The sequence below is a fragment of the Ursus americanus genome, chromosome 35, assembly GCF_024610735.1.
Source record: "Ursus americanus isolate L20-20 chromosome 35, mUrsAme1.1.p, whole genome shotgun sequence".
NCBI lineage: Eukaryota > Metazoa > Chordata > Mammalia > Carnivora > Ursidae > Ursus > Ursus americanus.
The window spans coordinates 11,582,780-11,604,128 of record NC_142161.1 but is presented as its reverse complement, the minus strand read 5'-3'; the positions used below and the strand labels follow the sequence as shown (position 1 = coordinate 11,604,128).

The following is a 21,349-nucleotide window of genomic DNA, read 5'->3' as shown; positions in this document are numbered from 1 at the left end:
AAAAAGGAGAAACGGCTGACAATAGACCTCAAAGTTCCTCTCTTAGGCCCAGCCCCATACGACTTAGGAAACATCACGGAGCCCAGGCCCCAGGATCTGTCTCTACCCCAGACCATCTGAGAGCACTTCTATAAAATGGTACTCAGAGGAGGACGAGGAATGAGGCTAACAAACGCTACGTACGGTTTTTTGAATTGCAGCCAAGATCATTTACAAAAATAATTCTTGGAATGTTAAAGAGGGTATTTTAAAACTAGAAATGTAGTAGGAGGAACACACATTTTCAAACAGAAATCTGGAGCGTTCTTCATGTTCTGATAATCTTGCTGAAGTGGGAAGGTCATTAACTGAGTTTTGTTCCATAAGGAACGGAACAAACACTTCCAGGGTGCTGGAAATAAAGGACTTCACAGAAATGAAAATTAATTTTCTGCTCTGAGGAACGATCTCTGAGTAAGTCTCTGGGGGTCTGCTGGCCTTCCAAGTCTTGAACTAGTTATAGTACATATTTTCTTTCTCTGAAGAGCATCAATATTCTATTATCTACCATCAGACATACAAACATCTTCTATGCAGCTCCCTCAGCCACCTTAATTCTGGTGCCTACGTGATGTCTGAGACACATGAATCCTGGTTCTGACGTAGGAAGCAATTCTGTGGGGAGGTCTTGCTTTAAGGTGGCTGGAGACAACCTGCACGATGGTGGCTAGGTAGCAAAGGTCAACCACCAGGCTGATTGGATGAAATCTGAATTTCAATAACATTTATATTCTGTAGTTGTTTTTAAGTTATTATATGATAGTTATATTCACATATTTTATTACATTTAATCCTCAAAGTAATTTGAAATGGAGTATTACATGATGATATAGATATATATTTATTAGCATACTAGTTTTTTTTTTTTAAGATTTTATTTATTTATTTGACAGAAAGAGACAGCCAGCAAGAGAGGGAACACAAGCAGGGGGAGTGGGAGAGGAAGAAGCAGGCTCCTAGCGGAGAAGCCTGATGTGGGACTTAATCCCAGAACACCGAGATCACACCCTGAGCCGAAGGCAGACGCTTAATGACTGCGCCACCCAGGCGCCCCAGAATACTAGTTTATTGATATGGCAAATATTTATAACATAATATTAAATGGGAAAAATTACCAGACTGGATGCACAATATGGATGGTCTCATTTTTATAGAAATATACATACATACTTAGGTCTATACATCACAGCAACTAATCTAATGAGTTATACACTTTTTAAAAAGCTCTTTAAGGGGCGCCTGGGTGGCCCAGTCGTTAAGCATCTGCCTTCCGCTCAGGGCATGATCCCGGCGTTATGGGACCGAGCCCCGCATCAGGCTCCTCCACTAGGAGCCTGCTTCTTCCTCTCCCACTCCCCCTGCTTGTGTTCCCTCTCTCACTGCCTGTCTCTCTCTCTGTCAAATAAATAAATAAAACCTTTAAAAAGATAAAAATAAAAAATAAAAAGCTCTTTAAGATAAATAGGGGACATCTGAAACTTAGAGAATCTAAGTAATAGAACTGAGGCCATATCTTACAAAAAGTAAAGCCAGGATTTGATCCAGGTGTACCTGAAGCCAAAGATCCAAAGCTTTTTTTACACGTTGTTAGCTTTTTTTAGCTTACTTCCCTGGCCACACTTCACATGGTGGCCCAGGCTTCTCAGGGGAATGCTTCATTTATAAAATAAGAAATCTATTCCACACTTCCTAAAGAGCTCATGAAAATGAGATTTTTGATAACTAGTAAACTTATCATCTCCAAATTAGGTATAGCCATAATGACTCCTTACATGGATAAAGCCACTCTGGACCTGAGTTGCCTTCATTTTTATAGTGTCCTTAGGAATAAACTGGGAGAAAACATAAATGAATCACATTTGACCGTGGTTTGTCATAAAGTATTTTAAAGGATGAAATCATATACACGTAAACATATTAAAAAATATTTCATCCTATTCATCTCAGTATCTCTGGCCCTCTGATAATTAGGTCATAATCTCAGTCAAGGACCATTTTGTATTGTCCTAAGTTATTTCACTGACCTGGCTACAAATATTTCTCATTCCTATCATGAAGATGGAGAAAGAAAAGGAACATGATTCATAAGACAATGAGCTCTGAATTCCAGCTTTGTATTACCTGCTGATAATTGTGGTTTTGAAATAAGGAAAGGAAGAGAGGGCCTGAGAGACATGAAAGGACGGTGAACTGTAAAAAGGCTGATTCTGATGTCAAAAACTTAAAGAGGACTTCCTGTCCAACTGGCAAACCATAAGAAATATTTATGTAGGGGCGCCTGGGTGGTTCAGATGGTTAAGCGTCCCCTTCAGCTCAGGTCATGATCCCAGGGTCCTGGGATCGAGCCCCGCATTGGGCTCCCTGCTCAGTGGAGAGTCTGCTTCTCCTTCTCCTTCTGCCCCTCCCCCTAATCATCCTCCCACCCCCGACAAATTCTTAGAAAAAAAAAAAAAAACTTATCTTCAGAAAGCTACCCTTACTAATTATTTAAAGGTCAAAAAGATTTGTTAAGAAAGTTGTCACTCTAGCTGTATAGTTCTCATTCGTAGAAACCTAAACTAAGCTTAAAAATTATATCTTTCACTTGATTTGGAAGTATCAAAATAATATATGTGGAGAAAAGTCAGAAACCTTATTAATATTGCCTGTTTTATTTTAGTTTTAACATTCAATACTTCAATGCAAACTATTTTCCCTCTACTAGGTAGTGGCTATTTACAGCACACTATAAAAGAATTCATTTCTTAAACAAGCCATACCCTAGACCTGTACTGTCCAACGTGGCAACTATTGAGTGCCAGAAGAATGGCTAGTTCAAATTAGAATGTGCATTAAATGTAAAATACACATTACATTTTGAAGACTTAGCACAAAACAAGAATATAAACTACTTCATTAAATAAATTTTGTATTGAAAAGGGGGGGGCACCTAGGAGGCTCAGTCCCTTAAGTGTCTAACTCTTCAGCTCAGGTCATGATGCCAGGGTCATGAGATCGAGCCCCATGTCAGGCTCCTCGCTGGGCATAGATAGAGCCTATTTAAGATTCTCTCTCTTCCTCTGCCCTTGCCCCACCCCCTAAAAAATAATAATAACAATAATTTTTGTACTGATTATATGTTGAAATGATAATACTTGAATATGCTGGGTTAAATGAAATATATTGTTAAAATGAACTCTACATATTTCTTTTTACTTTTTTAATGTGGCTTCTAAAGAATTTTTAATGAAGCTTGCATAATACTTCTGTTTGGCAGCACAGCCTTAGACTTTTACCTTTAAATAATTAGTATCCTGAGTCAGGAGTAAGAGTACCAGACTTTATTCCTGTCTTTTTGGGATATCTTAGGCTTACAATTTACTTTAGGGCATTGAAAATGTAAAACCTTTACCGGTATGGTTAACAAAATGGAGAGCATGAAATTAATGTGCACAAAAGTAGTACACACAAGGCTGGGTGGCTCAGTCAGTTAAGCACCCAACTCTCAGTTTTGGCTCAGGTTATGATCTCAGGGTCATGATATTGAGTTCCCTGTCAGGATCCACATGCAGCACAGAGTATGTTCAAGAGCCTCCCTCCCTCTCCTTCTGCCCTTCCCCCCACCCTAGTGCATGCACATACTCTGGTGCTCTAAAAAAAAAAAAAAAAAATAGTAGTATGTACATATGTCTTAAATCCTTTACTTCTGTCTCCATCACCACTAGCCAAGTTCTACCTTTGTCTCTTCCCTGGACTAGTAAAATAGCTTTTTTAAAAAAAATATTTTATTTATTTATTTGAGAGAGAGAGAGCATACGCAGGAGTAGGGGCAGAAGGAGAGGGAGAAGCAGGCTCCTCACTGAACAGGGACCCTGACTTGGGGCTTCATCCCAGGACCCTGAGATCATGACCTGAACCAAAATCTGTAGACACTCTGCCCTTCCCCATCTCTCTCCCCCTCCTTTTACCCAGGTTTCCTGGGATTGTTTTGTGAATAAACTACTTGCCCTAGAATCCTGTTTCAGAACCCAAACTAAGTGACTTGGTCTTCTTACTTTCACTCTCACCTCTCACCAATCCATTCTCTACCTCAAAAGTCAGATTATCTTTTTAAACTGTGACCATATCACTTCTTAAATAAAACCTCTCAATTTCCCACCACTCTTAGGAGAAAAACCATCCAGTACCTTAGTTTCAAGTTTCTTGATGTCAATTCCATTGACTGCTTTACTACCTGAGTTTTGCCACATTGGAGACCTTACCATCATACAGAACTACTACACCTTGAAAACTGAAATTTCCAACATCTCACACTCTGGCCATAATCTTCTATCCTCATACAAACACAACTACTCCGCCAGCACCAGACCTCAAGTTTCTCGATTCTTTCTACCGACCTATCAAACTGACCGTGGCTTTGCACACTCCCTGTTCTACCTAAACCCCCAGCAACATCACTTCTGCTCTCTAGTCGGCACTGTTAATTCTGCTGGCTTCTTCCCCTGGTAGTATCAGCTTGGAAACCACCAGCCCTGAATATTTTGACGAACTGCTTCAGCTTCTGTACCCAGGCTGGAAGTAAATGTAACAGCAGTAAATTACTGCCCAGAATTTAAAATTTGCACAGTGAGGTAATTTCCCCCTTCCCAGGATGGTAGATCCACAAATGAGTGGTCCCCAACCTCAAACAGACCCTTAACCCCACTCATTATTTTTTATATGTCTCATTACTTTCATAGGAAATTCTAAACCTTCATCACTTTCCAATATCCTTCCTCTGTTCTCTTTCAGCAGATTACCCTGGGGCTGAATTTGCAGGGTAACAAATCTACCGGAGGTCTTAACTCTTTCACTCCTGTAGAAAACCTCTCTCTCCGCCTGTGCTCCAAATCCCAAACTGTTCTCCCCCAAGACTGAACCTGAATCCAAGTCCTTTAAAAATCAAGATCTGGGCCAACTTCCCAACCTCACTTTCAGCTTCTTCTTCTGATACATCCTACCTGCAGTTCCAGGAATGCAGTCCAGACATGGAGAGGATCTGGAGCCTGGCAAGGTGAATGGTATCCAACAAGGCTGGGAGCAGAACCCAGAAGTCTCCTGAATAAAGCTCAATTCTTTTTTTCCAGGATTGCTGTTATAACAAGGACCTGCCAAGGAAGAGAATCAAGCCATAAGCCGTAGAATAAAGTTAAAAAGTCATGAGCCAAAGATTCCAATTAATGGAGAGACCCAATTAGGAGAGCAAGAGCAGATAAGAAATAGAAAGGGGCCAATACAGAAACAACAAATATGAAGCAAGACATAAGTTAGGTCCAGGGTAATGCTCTTCCTCTTTTTTTTTTTTGAATGGTAATTTTTTAAGTTTTTATTTTAATTCCAGTTAGTTAACATACAGTGTCGTATTAACTTCAGATGTACAATATAGTGATTCAACAATTCCATACATCACCCAGTGCTCATCACAAGTGCCCTCCTTAATCCCCATCACCTATTTCACCCAATCTCCCACCCACCTCCCTCTGGTAGCCATCGGTTTGTTCTCTATAGCTAAGAGTCTGCTTCTGGTTTGTCTCTCCCTCTCTCTTTTTTCCCTTTGCTCATTTACTTCTTAAATTCCACATATGAGTGAAAGTATATGATAATTATCTTTCTCTGACTGACTTATTTTGCTTAGCTTTATACTCTCTAGCTCCATCCACATAATTGCAAATGGCAAGGTTTCATTCCTTTTCATGGCTCGATAATATTCCACTCTATTCCATTCCATTCCTTACATATATATACCACATCTTATTCCATTCAATAATTGATGGACACTTGGCCTGCTTCCATTATCTTGGCTGTTGTAAATAATGCTGCTATAACCATAGGGGTGCATGAATCTCTTTGAATTAGTGTTTTTGTATTCTTTAGAATGGTAATTTTTAATACTTTTTGATAGTTGAATATTTAAAACCCGGAATTAATTTTTTTTTTAAAAATCAAACCATTGAAAGCACCATCACCATCACTGAAAATCCATTAGGTACAAAAAAGAAAACGCAGTATGCATTTCTCTAACAGAGAGGTAAACCACTCCAGGAGTAATCTATTTAAGTAACTTTTCTTAAACAAATAGTGCTGTTTATATAAAATGAGAATAAAATAGGATAGTGTTACCTTATGTAATGACATATGTGTGCCTATTTAAATAATAAAAGAATTCACATTTTTCTACAGAGTCCAATATCCTTAAGTCTATAATAAAACAGTATTCTGAAGAAATGGTCTTTTAATGATAAACTGGTGGTCTAAATGGCTGCAATTACAAAGAAAAGTTATCCACTAGAAAGGACATTAGAGAACATAAAGGATAAAATGAAAAATATTCCTTTTAAAAAATTTTTTTTATTAATGAAGTGTTGTTGACATACAATGTTATATTAGTTTCAGTTGTACAACAATTCAACAGTTCTTTACATTTCTCGAGCATTGAGATGCTTGCTATGATAAGTGTTGTCACCATCTGCCACCATACATTATTACAATAACATTGACTATATTCCCTCTGCTGCACTTTTCATCTCTGTATTTATTTTATAACTAGAAGTTTGTGCCTCTTCCTCCCTGTCACTTATTTCACTCACCCCCCATCCTGCTTTTCCTATTAATCACTGCACAATTGGCCCCTTCATATCATTCCAATCCCATTAAATATCATCTACTGAAAGGTTCCCCAACTACCCTATCTAGAATAGCCAATTAGTTATTCATCACATCTCCATGTTTTATACTCTGCATAATACTGTAGTATTAGCTAATGCTTCTTTATTAACTGGATTATTGTCCATTTCTCCCCACTAGAATGTAAGGTCCATGGGAACAAAGCTCTTCTCGTTTATTCTCTATCCCCAATGGCAAGAACAGTCCTCCAAATGCATGAAGTATTTGATAAATACTAGATAAATGAATTAAATCTCAGGGATACTCTGCATTTTTTTTTAAAGACCTCCAAGTGATTCTGACATCAGCCAGAAAGGAAACCACTGGGCTAATACCTGCCTTGTTATTCTCACTCTACTGGGACATTGAGGGTGGTGAGAAGTGATCTTGAAAAATGCAAAACCAGGTCAAACAAACGAAGCATTGCTTTCTTTTGCTAGGCCTTTAACCATACTGATTCCAAGACCTAGTATATGCTCTCCTCAACATTCCTAAGCTAGTCAGTTCAGGAACCATCTTTTTTAATAACTATAAACACTAAAGACAATTATTTTGAATTATTTACCTTGTTTCCCCAATCTCAAACATTCTGATGTGTATTAGATACACAATAAGTGTTTCTTGAATTACACTGCTCAGAGATTTGCTCCAGCCCACTGGGCTTGCTATAACTTACATGTTAATATTAGCTACCATTTCTTTAACACTTACCACGTGCCAGGAACTGTGCTAAGCCCTGATCTATACTATCTCATTTATTCTCAAAAGAATACTTCAAAAGAGGTGTTTTCTTTCTTTCTTTCTTTTTTTACACTTACAAATGAGAAAACAGACTTGGAGAGGTTATACATATGTAAGTAGCAAAGCTGAGATTTATATCTAGGTTTTTTTTTCTATCCTATACTGTTTTGTGGAATCAGTGTAGTGCATCACTATTTTTAGTGTATTATTTCTGCCCCAAGTCATTTATTTACTAATAATGGAACCCAGGAGAAGCTCTCAAATATCTCTGTGAGTCTTAGTCTCTTTACCTATAGAATCAGGAATTAGACAAAATTAATTCCTTGGGGGGCGCCTGGGTGGCACAGCGGTTAAGCGTCTGCCTTCGGCTCAGGGCGTGATCCCGGCGTTATGGGATCGAGTCCCACATCAGGCTCCTCCGCATGAGCCTGCTTCTTCCTCTCCCACTCCCCCTGCTTGTGTCCCCTCTCTCGCTGGCTGTCTCTCTCACTGTCAAATAAATTAAAAAAAAAAATAAAATAAAATAAAAATTAATTCCTTGGCCTCTTTCAACTCTAAAAACTATATGCAGGTATGAGTTCCTAGACTTTCGAGCATTTGATTTTGCAACATCATTTGCTTCTGCTTTTCTATATATTTCATACTGTGATTATATCAAAACAACATAAAACAGTTTCCATTTCCATGACTTCTTTTCTTGAAATCACAAGACTTTATCTGAAATATGAAAAGTGAAATGAAGTCACATCACCAAAGCCACAGAAGAGAAGATACTTCCTCAAACACAGTCTGCATATTTCTCAACAGAGTTAATCTGCTTTAACTACCTATTCGAAAAAAATGCTCACTAATTAGAGTATTTCTGAGAACAGTTATGAAAGAGTTAAATTTTAGCCTATCTAATGATGGTACTAGCCCTTGTACATTTGGGGATGTTAAACACTAGTCCATAGTACATTTGTTATTTATGAATTTTACTAATTGTAACATTTGAAAATACAAAGTAAAAGAGGAGGAAAACCTAGTCCACACACTCCCCCTTTTTTATTAATAAAACAGCATAAGGCAGTGGAAGGAGCCCTTGCTCTTCTGTTGGTGAAAACTACTGTTGGGGCGCCTGGGTGGCTCAGTTGGTTAAATGTCTGCCTTGGGGTCAGGTCATGATCCCAGGGTCCTGGGATCCAGCCCTCGGTCCAGCTCCTGCTCAGCGGGGAGCCTGCTTCTCCCTCTCCTTCTGCTGCTCCCCCTACTTGTGCTCTCTCATGCTCTCTCTCTCTCTCAAATAAATTAAAAAAAAAAAAAAAAAAGCCAACTGTGAATCACTTAACTCTGCATCTCAGTTTGCTAACCTTCAAAATTAGCAGGTTTGAACCAAACGATACCTCAGGTTGTTTCCAGATATGTGAATTAACCCGAAGGGCACGAAAACTGGGCAAGAAATCACTTAAAATGCAGCAGCAAGTTAAAAAACTTATCCTGAAGCAAAGAGGATCAGTTCTTAGGGTGAAGGTCACAGTCCCAAATGAATTAAGAACTAAAATTTAAACCTATTTCTAATAAGGCTACAGTACCAACAAAAGCTTTAAAATTCTAACACAAACTAGATAACTGATTCCTGAACTTCAACACTGAAACCACACTATTTTTCTCTACTGGCAGTGCAGAGATCAAGAGGAAGCTGAGCAGGAAAGAAATCAGGACACTGAGATCAGCACAGAAGCTAATCCTAAAAAATGTCAGAGATGGATTGGAGAGAGGAAAATAGGAAATAAACATATTACCTATGTTGTAAGACTTCCTTCTCAGTAGAAGGAAATTAATCCCAACTCTGTGTTCTTTCCAACCATTCTCAACAATTGTACAGATGCAAAGGACAGATAATAGTCTTCATCTTTCCCAACTAAATAATACTAATCTTTGCCCTGTCTTCACACATTTCATTTTAATGTGAAACTTGGTGTTTGTTTTTCTTGCTGACCATTTTCACTCCAGCAGGATTAGGTAGCTCGTCTCCAGACTCACTTTTTTCCATGCTTGATATTTACCACTTCGCTATGTTCCCCGCACCATGCTCCATATGCTAATGAACATGCCCCACTCAAGGCAGAGTGGGTGTCTGGTGGGACAACCACATATGAGAAGGTCATTTTTTATCAGTGTTTTAACACCTGCAACAAGTTTATCAACCTTACATAGAATGACTGTTTATGGAATTTTTTAAATCTCTTCTTAAAATGGAGAAATGATTTGAAGAAGTACTCCTTTCTCTACTTCCACCTCTTTAGCATACATTTCCCAGAAAAAGGAACTGGGAAAGCGCAAGAAGACCTCACGGAATATTTAATAGTAGGTTCGAAGTTGGGGAATAGGCTCACCAAGAAGAAAGGCAGAAGAAATGAAGTCAAAGTGTCACTGATTTTTTGTCTCCATCCGTGGAGAGAAAACTGCTGGTTGAGAGTCCCTCTGGCCCGCCTAAGACCACCTGACATGCAGATATAACTCCAAGGTAAGATTCCCTGGGCCAACAGGTTTTATCCTGGGGCTACGACCTGAACAAACCCTCTAGGTTTACTCCAGATCAGCTTTCCAACCCCAGAAACTCCACGGGAGGCACCTCCTTAGGATTCACTGAATCATATGAATCACTTGGTGATTAAAACTGAATCACCTGCTGCAAGGAAATCTGGGGAAATGGGGGTATAATTTTCTAGTCCCTGTGGTGGGCAGTGAGGGGGAGACTGTAAGTGGCTGTGCTATTTGCCAGAGAACAGTGCCTCCCACGGCAACTAACTCAACAGGAAACCAGAGGCAGGGCCTAGAGATCCTGCAACCACCAACATGTATCCAAAATCTCCAGATTTGAGCATTATAAAGGAAAAGTATCATTTTGCGGGAAGGCCAGTGCTTTATTTTTTTAATTAAATGCTGTTGCATTAAATAAGATAGGTCATTGCTAATGATGAACACTGTTTGAGAGAACATTTGGCAAATTTGTTTAATTCTTGGGAAAGTTTTTAGAGATTTAGTAGAAAAGTTAGAAAAGAACATACCGCTTACTGTCACTTCTGTACTACTACATTACAATGAAGTACCTAAATTAACACAGATCAGCTTCCTGAGTTCTCATGCCCCCCCTCCCCACAGTAGCACAGTGGCCCCAAGCAGAGGGAGGTCCACCTGGAAGACTGTGTGCCAAAGGGATCACTATAGCAAGGCCTCAAAATAACTCTAAATCTAAGAACTTCTGCCCCAATAGATGAACATTTAGATTTTTTTCAGAAATCACTGCTGGTCCTCTGGATTTCAGTATAAAAATGTGGCGGAGGAAATGAATGTGGCCTGCAGTATTAAAAGGGCAAAATGAAGTACTTGCTAGCTTTAATATAACAGGTTGAGCAAAATATTAGGTAAAAAGTTATTGAGTGCTGAATGTGTGCCATGAAGGGAGCTAAGTGTCTTATATACATTATGTCATTTCATCCTCATAAAAACTCATTGGGGTTTAGAAAGTGAAAGAGGCTCAGAGTTAAGCATCCACAAAGCTGGTAAGTGGTAGAGAGAGAATGGAAACCCAATTCTGTGGGATGCCAGAGCCCAGGTTCTGCCCCACTAATTTATACTCAAACACTTTAAGACCACGTTAAAAGATCTTTAAGAGTGAAGAAATTTCCTGGTTATGTGCAATAAATCAAAGCTCCTAGGAAACTTTATATGCTATTCAGAACCACTACGTGTGTTGATTTTGCTGACTACATTACTTTCAGATGCCCTTCTAGAACTCAGCCACACAATTGTTTAAAAAAAAAAAGTCCCTATAATTCAGGTATCCAGTGTTTTATATGCACATACACAAAAAGACCATGCGTGCACGTGTGCGTGCGCACACACACACACATCGCAGACATACAAATACCACATAAACACATACAAACACCCATAAACACTACATAAACACACATAAACACAAATAAATGCACATAGACTGCAGACACCACACACCATACACACAGAGATCACACACTCCTGCACCACAGAGACACAGATACACAGATCACAGATACAGACACACACACCTCCATGCACACCCCACAGATTCAAACACACACCACAGAGACACACACAAGACTAGATATCCACACACGTGCAGACAAATAGACCACACATATACAGACAGACCAAAGACACACCACATAGACACAAAGACAGACACACATACACAGATAGATACACAAAGGCCATCCACACGCAGTATCAGAAATTCTCCATGCAATTTTGTTTCTCCTTTTCTACTCATGCCTCAGTATTTTTTCCGTTTCCACCATATTCATCTTCTCATTCATATCTCACCTCCTGAGGCTGGTCTGTGCTCTCCATCCCACTGCATCCCAAATCAGGAACACGACCTCTTTTCCTTCGATTCCCCAAGGCAACCACCAATACAAGACAGTTGTGATTAATGAGAAGGGACATTACACCATGTCAAAGCATAACAAATGGATTAAAATTGAATATAAGACAATTCCTCATTTTAAATCCTCTGTGTCATTTCTGCTTCTCAAAATATCTCATTGACCTTTTCTCCTCTTCAGGCCTCCTAACCTCCTGCAGTGTTTTTCCTGTGCCCCCCTCTTTTAAGTCCATCCTCACTCTTCCCTCTTCTCACGGTCCCAGGGCCTTCACAAAGCCTCTTTCTCAGATTCCCACTCTTCCAGTCACCATTGCCTACCCACTGCATGTCCTTAGACTTCACTTTTTATTCAAAGCAGACTACTAAGGTATTTTCCTGAAGAGGGCCATTTTTCTACTTTGGAGAAAAATTTTGCAACTCCCTTAGAAGACAGAATTAACTTAAAGCAATTGTGATTTTAATACCAATTATTTTATTTCTTCTCTCCATATATTCTTAAAATGTTTTTGCTTATTAAAAAAAAAAAATCATTAGCAACTTCCACTAAAGCAATTTATCCAATTTATCAAAAACCAATTTGGTGATACAACTGTTATATATAATAGCTATTTTCCAAAACATTCTCAGGTTCATATTTTCAATACTATAGGAATCATTATCCAAGAAATGGGATAGTTTGGATCATCAAATACTCTGATTCATGGAGCATTATCAAAACACTACATATGAATTACCAATTTTCAAAGAAGTAACATAAAACACTGGTAGGGTTGCCTACCTGCCACAATGGAGGCACAGTGGGAAGTGTTGATAAATAAGAAATGTAAGCCCTATAAGCCTTACTTTCTCTTCTATTTAAATATTTGTCCTTATGAGGAAAAAAAGAAATGACTTTTTTATAAAGCTCCTGGCATATAAAAAGTATTAGATAAATATCAATTCCTTGACCTCTCTCCCTCTTTTCCTTCCCCAAGTAAAAGTAAGTAAGAACTACCGCTATCTTCAACAGTGCATGTTCCTCTTTGATGATTTTGAAGGCACTTTACAACCTTTTTTGGAGGGAGGGAGCAGAGAGAGAGAGAGAGAATCTTAAGCAGGCTCCACGCCCAGAGTAGAGCCTGATGCAGGGCTCGATCTCACAACCCTGAGATCGTGACCTGAGCCAAAATCAAGAGTCAGATCCTTAACTGACTGAGCCGCCCAGGACCCAGCATGTTACCCTCTTATGGTGCCTTAGCCTAGGGCTCCCAAATGAATATCGGTTCTTATCACATGCTGACTGTTAAAATGCTAGCTAACAGCACTTACTACATACAATAATTAGCTCATGGGAGAAATCTAATTATAGCTCTGAATGATTACTGATTTGCAGTAGTTGTCAGTTTTGTTACTCAATTTCATTTGCAACATTTACCCTAACCAAGTCTTAGGTAAAACTGATCCTACATTGCCTTATTCAAGAAGTTATGACCATCAAGGAGGGTCAGACTTATGGTTCACTTCTAAATAGAAGTTTTTAGGGGCACCTGGGTGTCTCAGTCATTAAGCGTCTGCCTTTGGCTCAGGGCATGATCCCAGGGTCCTGGGATCGAGCCCCGCATCAGGCTCCTCCGCTGGGAGCCTGCTTCTTCCTCTCCCACCCCTCCTGTTTGTGTTCCCTCTCTCACTGGCTGTCTCTCTCTGTGTCAAATAAATAAATAAAATCTTTAAAATAAATAAATTAATTAAATAAAATAAATAAATGGAAGATTTTTAGCTACCTAAATTCATTACTTCAAGTCAAAATATCCCAAACTATTTCTCTTTCACATTAATTTCATCTGTAGTATTTCTATTTTGGATGCTCAAATTAATCTGATCTTAATTCGTCATATAAAATAAAGATATAAAGCTTAGGGAAATATCTGATTTGTATTATTGTGGAAATATTATGTTTGCCATTTTATAATTTTTTTTTTTAAAGATTTTATTTTATTTATTTAACAGAGATAGAGACAGCCAATGAGAGAGGGAACACAAGCAGGGGGAGTGAGAGAGGGAGAAGCAGGCTCATAGCAGAGGAGCCTGACGTGGGGCTCGATCCCACAACGCCGGGATCACGCCCTGAGCTGAAGGCAGGCGCTTAACCGCTGTGCCACCCAGGCGCCCCATCCATTTTATAATTTTTTTTAAAAGTAGGCTCCACACCCAAAGTGGGCCTTAAACTCAAGACCCTGAAATCAAGAATCTCATGTTCTACCAACTGAGCCAGTCAGGTGCCCCTACGTTTGCCTTTTTAAAAATAGTGTCATTTTGACCATTACTATGCAAAAAGTACTGTTTACATTTCCATATTTAACATTTTTTTTTTTTTGCTTCTTTTTTGTGGTTATTTTCTGTTTCTCTCTCTACAGGTAATTATGGATCTGGTCAACTTTACTGATTTGCTCAATGTCTCTACTTTAGCAAGAAACAGCACTCATTTTCCAGTTCCTGCCTCAAACGTGATCATTGCTTTCCTGCTGTGCATGGCAGTTATAATTGGTACCATCACCAATGGTCTCTACCTGTGGGTGCTAAAATTCAAGATGAAAAAGACTGTCAATACACTCTTATTTTTTCATCTCATTCTCTCCTATTTTATTTCAACATTGATTCTACCATTTATAGCCACTACCTACCTTCAGGACAATCACTGGAGCTTTGGAACTGCCATGTGCAAGGTCATCAATGCCACCTTGTCAGCAGGGATGTTCGCCTCTATTTTCTTCCTCTCGGCCATCAGCGTTGACCGTTACCTTCTCACTCTTCACCCAGTGTGGTCACAGCTGCACCGAACCCCACGCTGGGCTACCGGCATCATCCTGGGAATCTGGCTCTCTGCAACTGCCCTCGGCATGCCCTATTTGGTTTTCAGGGAGACACAGGATGACCATAAAGGAAGAGTGACCTGTCAAAATAACTATGCTGCCTCTGCTAAGTGGGAAAACAAAAAGATGCAAACATTAGGGAAAGGGATTCATGTAGCCTGTTTCATCAGCCGCTTCTTGCTGGGCTTCCTTCTGCCTTTCTTTATCATCACCATTTGTTACAAAAAAGTAGCCAACGAGATGAAAGAGAGAGGCCTGTTTAAATCCAGTAAGCCCTTCAAAGTCATGGTGACCGCCATTCTCTCTTTCTTTGTGTGCTGGATGCCCTACCATGTACACCAGGGCTTGCTTCTCACTAAGCACCAATCAGTACTTTTACAGGTGACTCATATACTTACAGTGATAACCGTTTCTTTCAATGCTCTCTTTTCTCCTACACTCTACCTGTTTACTGGGGAGAACTTCAAAAATGTTTTCAAGAAGTCCATTCTTGCTCTGTTTGAGTCAACATTCAGTGAGGACTCTTTGGCTGAAAGGACACAAAACCTAAATTCAGAAGCCTACATTTGAATTTTGGATCCCAGAGGAATCAATGGACTCTTAATCAATTATGCCACCGGAGATGTACCCTCTGCTTTTATAGAATATAATCCCTATATTAGAGAGACATCTAGGCTAAACCATGGCTAGATGTATGAATATTAACAGGGCTGTAAGAAAGCAAGCAATGGGTGATGTTCAAATGTAATTATTTTTATTCTGTTTTTATTGTGGTAAAATACATATAACATAAAATTTGCCATTTTCGCCATTTTAAAATGTACATTTCAGTGGCAATAACTACATTCACAGTGTTTTGCCACCATCCCCACTATCTATTTCCAAAAATTTTTATTATCCCAAAGAGAAACTCTGCACCAATTAACTAATAACTCCTCATTTCCCCCTCCCCACAACTCCTCATAAATTCCAATCTACTCTCTGTCTCTGTGAATGTGCTGTTCTACATAGTCCACGTAAGTGGATTCATACAACATTTCTATTTTGTGCCTGGCGTATTTCACTTAGCATGATGTTTTCAAGGTTCATCCATATTGTAACATGTATCAGAACTTTATTCTTCATGGTTAAGTAATATTCCATTGTATGTTTATTCCATTGTGTGTTTTGTTTATCCATTCTTCTGTTAAGGGACATTGGGGTCGTTTCTACCTTTGGCTATTGTGAATAATGCTACTGTGAACACTGATACATGAGTATATGTTTGAGTCCTTATTTTCAATTATTTTGAATTACTGGGTCACATGGCAATTTTATGTTTACCTTTTTGAGGAACCACCCACACTTTTCCACAGCAGCTGTACTATGTTACATTCAGCAATATGCAAAATTTTCACTTTCTCCACACCCTTACCCACACTTACTATTTTCCCTTTTTTTTCCCAATTATAGCCATCCCAGTTGGTTCAATTCTAAATACCAATAGTGTCAACTGATCTGACTTTTCTGTCACAAAATCTTCTAGCAAATAGACATTTGGACCAAGATCCCTCTTTACTCACATAGCACCTAAATTATTTAATTGGTATGGACAAAATTTAACATGGGAATCACAAAACACTGATCTTTTCACATCTATGTTAAAGTATAAAGAATTTATACTATAATGTTTTCAATGTAAAGATATCTTTAATTCCTCTTTTCAAAACCTATAGATTGAACTGTTTCAGAAATAAGTGACTAAGATAATTATAAATGTTTAAGAATCTATCTGGGTAATGTCATAATGTATTTAATTTTAGAATAGCCATAACAATATTAATTTATCTTCCCTGGTTTTCAAGTTTCACTTCAAGTTCTTGCAATACTTTGTAGCACCTAAGTAATGTAGGACCATGTAGTATCACTGACATAATTACATTTCATATATTTAGTTCATTAGTTCTATCTATCAGTCAATAGACATCAATCAATAGATAGATCTATCTATCTAGTTCAACTGATACAGAATACACACATTTAGGCCACAACACACATTCAGTGCCTAAATATTCCAGCTGGCTTTGCACAACCCATTCCAAGCCACAGGCATATATCCTAGTCAGAAACCCCAGAATAGATGATATTAATTACAAGGGTTACAGAAAGGAGGGAAAATGAACCTTCATTACTAACTGTTTTTTGGAAGAAAAGTAATAGTAGTTTGATGCCTTAGAAATGCTGCTGACTTGGCATCACTGCCTCCCTGCCATCTGGGGGCTCGGTCTTGCTCGCTTTGAATAGCAGGGACAAAAAGCACCGGGTAGATGACAACTTTCATTGTTGGCCCCTATTTCATGCTTTTGGAGACAGAACAGTTTTCCCAGAGCAGGAGGAGTAGGACTGACGACCAGGCCGTGGCTCCGAGTATCCCTGCAGCAAGCAAGGGCCAGCATTTCTTCCCGCCCCACACTTGCATATCCTGACAAGCCCACTGAAGTTTATGATGCAGGACTCAAGAAACTTATTCGAAGGAATATACGATTCTTTGAAATGAGAATAGCATTGGAAACCTAGAAGGTACGTAGAGAGGCTTTTGGCTCCCTCCTCGAACTTGCCACAATAACAAACAAGGAAGTGACCTTTCCTGTTGTTGTTGTTTTTTTTTTTAATATTTTGTTCCAGCTCTCTGTAGATTGTAAACTCCTCAAGGACAGAAGAAGCCTATCAGTCACACTATTTTCTTTTCTATAATATTATATACAATTGGTATCCAAGCAAAGATACTTAATCAAAATCGAATATGGATAATCACAATGTGTGATTTGAAAAATGACCTTAGGTATAAAATAGTAAGATTGAACCAGACTTTTATTTAACAAGATTTACATCACACTTACCTTGTGTGCAGACATGATTCTGTGTGCTTTACAAATAGTAACTCACAATTCTATGAATTAGGTCACATTATTATCCCTATTTTACAGACGATGAAAGTAATGCACTTGCCCAAGGCCACAGAATAAATAATTGGAAGAACCAGTTTTATAAGCCCTGGCAGCCTGGTGTTAGAATCCATGCTCTTAACTATTATACCCACGGCCTGAGGTCACTGCTAGGAGGCAGCGAGGCTGGGCTTTAAGCCCAGATCTACCTAGTCTGTTTATTTCAACAGAAGTCACCTTTTTGGCTGCAAAAATCAAGTAAATGCCTAGAAAATGTCAGGATCCACACACAAAAGTAAAACTTAAAAAACAGCATTGAGCTTGTAATCAGGAGATCTGGGTGGTGGTTTGGCTTTGCCTCTAGCTTGACGTTCTATATGCGGCAGGTTATCCAAATTTTCTGGGCCTTAGCTTCCTCACCTATAATATGGGGACATCTCTTAATGAGATTGTGGTTATGAAGTTACTTCTAAATCATAAAACACTATATCAATATATTATTAAGAGGGTTTTTTTTAACTTGTCACTTTAAATTTTAAGAAAATGGGATGTAAACTTAAGAAAATTCTCCCAGAATGTATTTTTTTAACTTCCCATAAAACTATAGTTAACTTTGAGAAAACCTATCTGTTATAGTTGTATTGATCTCACCAACCTCCTCACTATTACGAATTCTCAGGACCCAAGATGTTTATAAACAAAGAATCAGTGGCTTTGCTTTTGGAACTCGTATTTGGAGACAGTCTTTCAAAAACAATGTGCCTATTAGCATCCAATTATATAAACCTGCTTCATTATATCAGGATTAAACTGGCTCAAGAAAAGAATACAGAGATGACTAGAGACTAGATGTTTCAAATGCCAGCTCGACTTCTTTCCTCAAGAAATGGCTCCTTGTTCTCACGAGAGGAATAGGCTGCCCAGCTGCTAACACGCAGGAGGGGCTGGGGTGTAAGGTAGCATGGTGTGTGCAACAGAGGCCAAATCCATAGCCCTGAAATCAGGGGCAACAGCTATTTACTAGTATAGTTTATGTAACTGTCCCATGAGACTCTGAGCTCTGAGAATACAACAGTGAAAAGACACAATCCCTGTCTTCAAGGAGCTAAAAGTCTTGTGTGCTGGTTCTGAATTTGGCTCCACATGATAATCATCTGGAACACTTTTTTAAAACACCAGTATCTAGGCCTTACTCAAATCAATTAAAACCAAAATCTCTAGTGGTGGGACCCAGGCATCTGTCTTTTTTTAAGTTCTTAGGCTGACTCTAAAGTACATCCAGAACAGAAAACCCATTTCACGGGAAATAAAAAGGATCTAAAAGGTCATTATGGTAAAAATGAGTAAGTGCCATGTTTGGAAAACAAATTAAAGCCCCTAACCCAGGTTTCGCCAGTTTTCCCAGAAGAATCTTGGAGAACAGAGTTAAACACATAAACACACTCTGTAGTACAACAGAGGAAGCAGAACGTGTCAAAGCCGCAGAGGGAAAGAGAGCACGGTGCCATAAAGCAGCACTTTCCAAACGTAAATATGCATATAAATCACCTAACGATCCTGTTAAAATGCTGACTCTGCTTCACCGAGTATGGAGTAGGGCTGAGATTCTGTATTTCTTTTCTTTTTTTTTTAAGATTTTATTTATTTGAAAGACAGAACGTGCGTGAGAGAGAGAGAGAGACAGAGAGAGAAAGCAAGAGTGGAGGAAGGGGGGAAGGTCAGAGAGAGGGGGAGAAGCAGTCTCCCGCTGAGCAGGGAGCCCGATGTGGGGCTCGATCCCAGGATCCCGGGATCATGACCTGAGCCAAAGGCAGATGCTTAACCAACTGAGCCACCAGGCGCCTCAAGATTCTGCACTTGTAACAGGATCCCAGGGGGTCCATTTACTGCTGGTTCTGAGCAAGAAAAGAGTATGACTGGAGTATAGGTGTGAGAAGCAGGCATGGCCAAAATGAGCAGGAAAAGTCAACTAGACCTCCATCCTGAAAGCCCACAAAGAGTTTGGACTTGATCCTAGACTTTATCCTGAGGGCATTAGGAAGCCACAACAGGATCTACAGCCAAAGAGTGACAGAATTCAGTTTTCATTTTAGGAAGATCACTCTGGCTGCTCTGATGAAGAGGTCAAAACTGGAGGTGAGTGGTCAAACTGGACAGTGTTGGAGTTATCCAGGTAACAGGTGATGTGGCCTGAACTAAGACAGTAGGAGCAGGGATGGAGAAAAACAGAGAGTCTTGTCCTGTAAATTCTGTTGGTTGAGAAGTCAAAAGAGAGGGGAAAGTTAAAGGTGACTCCTGTATCAATTATTTGCTAACAGTGGATTTCACTCTGGTGGTTTGACCAAAAACTGGTTTATTAATGGATACTAAGTAGCTCACAGAATTATTGGGGTGACTGGAGAAACACTCAAGGCTAAGCTTCCTGGAACAGTGCCCAAAACTTTGCCCAGAACCGCCCAGATCAGGAAACTGTCACTCTGTAAACAGCACCAGCTTCTGCTACTGCTCCCACTGAGCCTCGAACACCAGCAACTTGGTTTTACTGCAACTGTTGCTGACACCAAGGCCACTTCTGCATCAAGTCTTGAACTGTCCTGTGCTGGAAAGCTCCGCCAACACCGCCATGAGGAACATGGAAGCCCCATGCAGGCCTATTTATTCACATTGCTCACTTCCAAATTTACTCTTGCATGAAGGTTTCTAATTGGCATGCCTGCATCCTAGCTCCAAAGGAGGCTGGGAGCTGAGTTCTGATTTCCACCTGAGAGGGAAGAGGATGCTCCTAATGTAGGAATTCCCCCAAATATAAAAGCTATTCAAAAGATGATGATGTCCATTGAATTTAACCTAAAAAGCTTTTCAAAATCATTAGTTTCAGGAAGAGAAACAAAATTGCATCATGTTGAGTAGTGTCTGGGAGGTGAGAATCCAGAGGCTCTGGGAGTAGCAGCTCTTTTAAACTTGGAGAATTAAGGAGTAATTCCACCTCCTTCTTCTTCCCACAAAAAGTAACTCTCACACATTCTACTAATTAGAGATTAATTTGTGTTAAGGGACTGCCATTAAAATGCAAATATACCTTTTAAGAAGGTAACGTTTCATTCACAAGTTAATGGGAATTACTTTAATCAGCTTCACACCCAGCAGAGTGTATCTAAACAGAGTACTTAGAACATTACACTTGGGGGCGCCTGGGGGGCTCAGTAGGTGAAGCATCTGCCTTCAGCTCAGGTCATGATCCCAGGGTCCTGGGATCGAGCCCCAAGTCGGGCTCCCTGGTCAGCGGGGAGCCTGTCTCTCCCTGTCTCCCTCCCCCTCCCTGTACGTGCTCGCTTTCTGTCTCTCTCAAATAAATAAATAAAATCTAAAAAAAAAAAGAGAGAGAGAGAGAGAAAGAAAGAAAAAGAAATTAGACTTGGAATTGTGGCCTAAAGGAAGGAAACCTTTTGAGTTGGAGGTCAAGCCTGGAGCATATTTTGGAGACACTGAAGGTCACATAATTCCTGTATAGGGAAAGGTTTTCCAAAGAGAGTCCGTTGGTGGCTAAGAAAAAAGTTGCCTAGTTGGGATATGGCCCAGAAAATCCAGTTTATGCCAAATCGTTTGGGTCAAAGACCTTATTTTCCCTCCCGTTAAAGCCAGTCACCCCCAGTTTAGTGTAACTCGGGGCTTCCAGGAGGTGTTTTCCCTTCCAAGTCCTGTCCTTC

The 21,349-nt window shown here is 39.6% G+C and overlaps 1 protein-coding gene across 1 annotated transcript; it reads left to right on the top strand.

Moving 5' to 3' along the window:
• Positions 1-240: 240 nt before the first annotated feature.
• Positions 241-15,967, top strand: GPR33 (G protein-coupled receptor 33). The gene is made up of 3 exons (XM_045802596.2): positions 241-453; positions 9,747-9,967; positions 14,263-15,967. The coding sequence occupies exon 3, from the start codon at positions 14,269-14,271 to the stop codon at positions 15,286-15,288; it is 1,020 nt and encodes a 339-aa protein (XP_045658552.2). The 5' UTR covers positions 241-453; positions 9,747-9,967; positions 14,263-14,268; the 3' UTR covers positions 15,289-15,967.
• The last annotated feature ends 5,382 nt before the right edge of the window (positions 15,968-21,349 follow it).

Bases quoted from the DNA above. Each gene is read 5' to 3' on its own strand.
- GPR33 (XM_045802596.2), top strand. From the start codon at position 14,269: ATGGATCTGGTCAACTTTACTGATTTGCTCAATGTCTCTACTTTAGCA.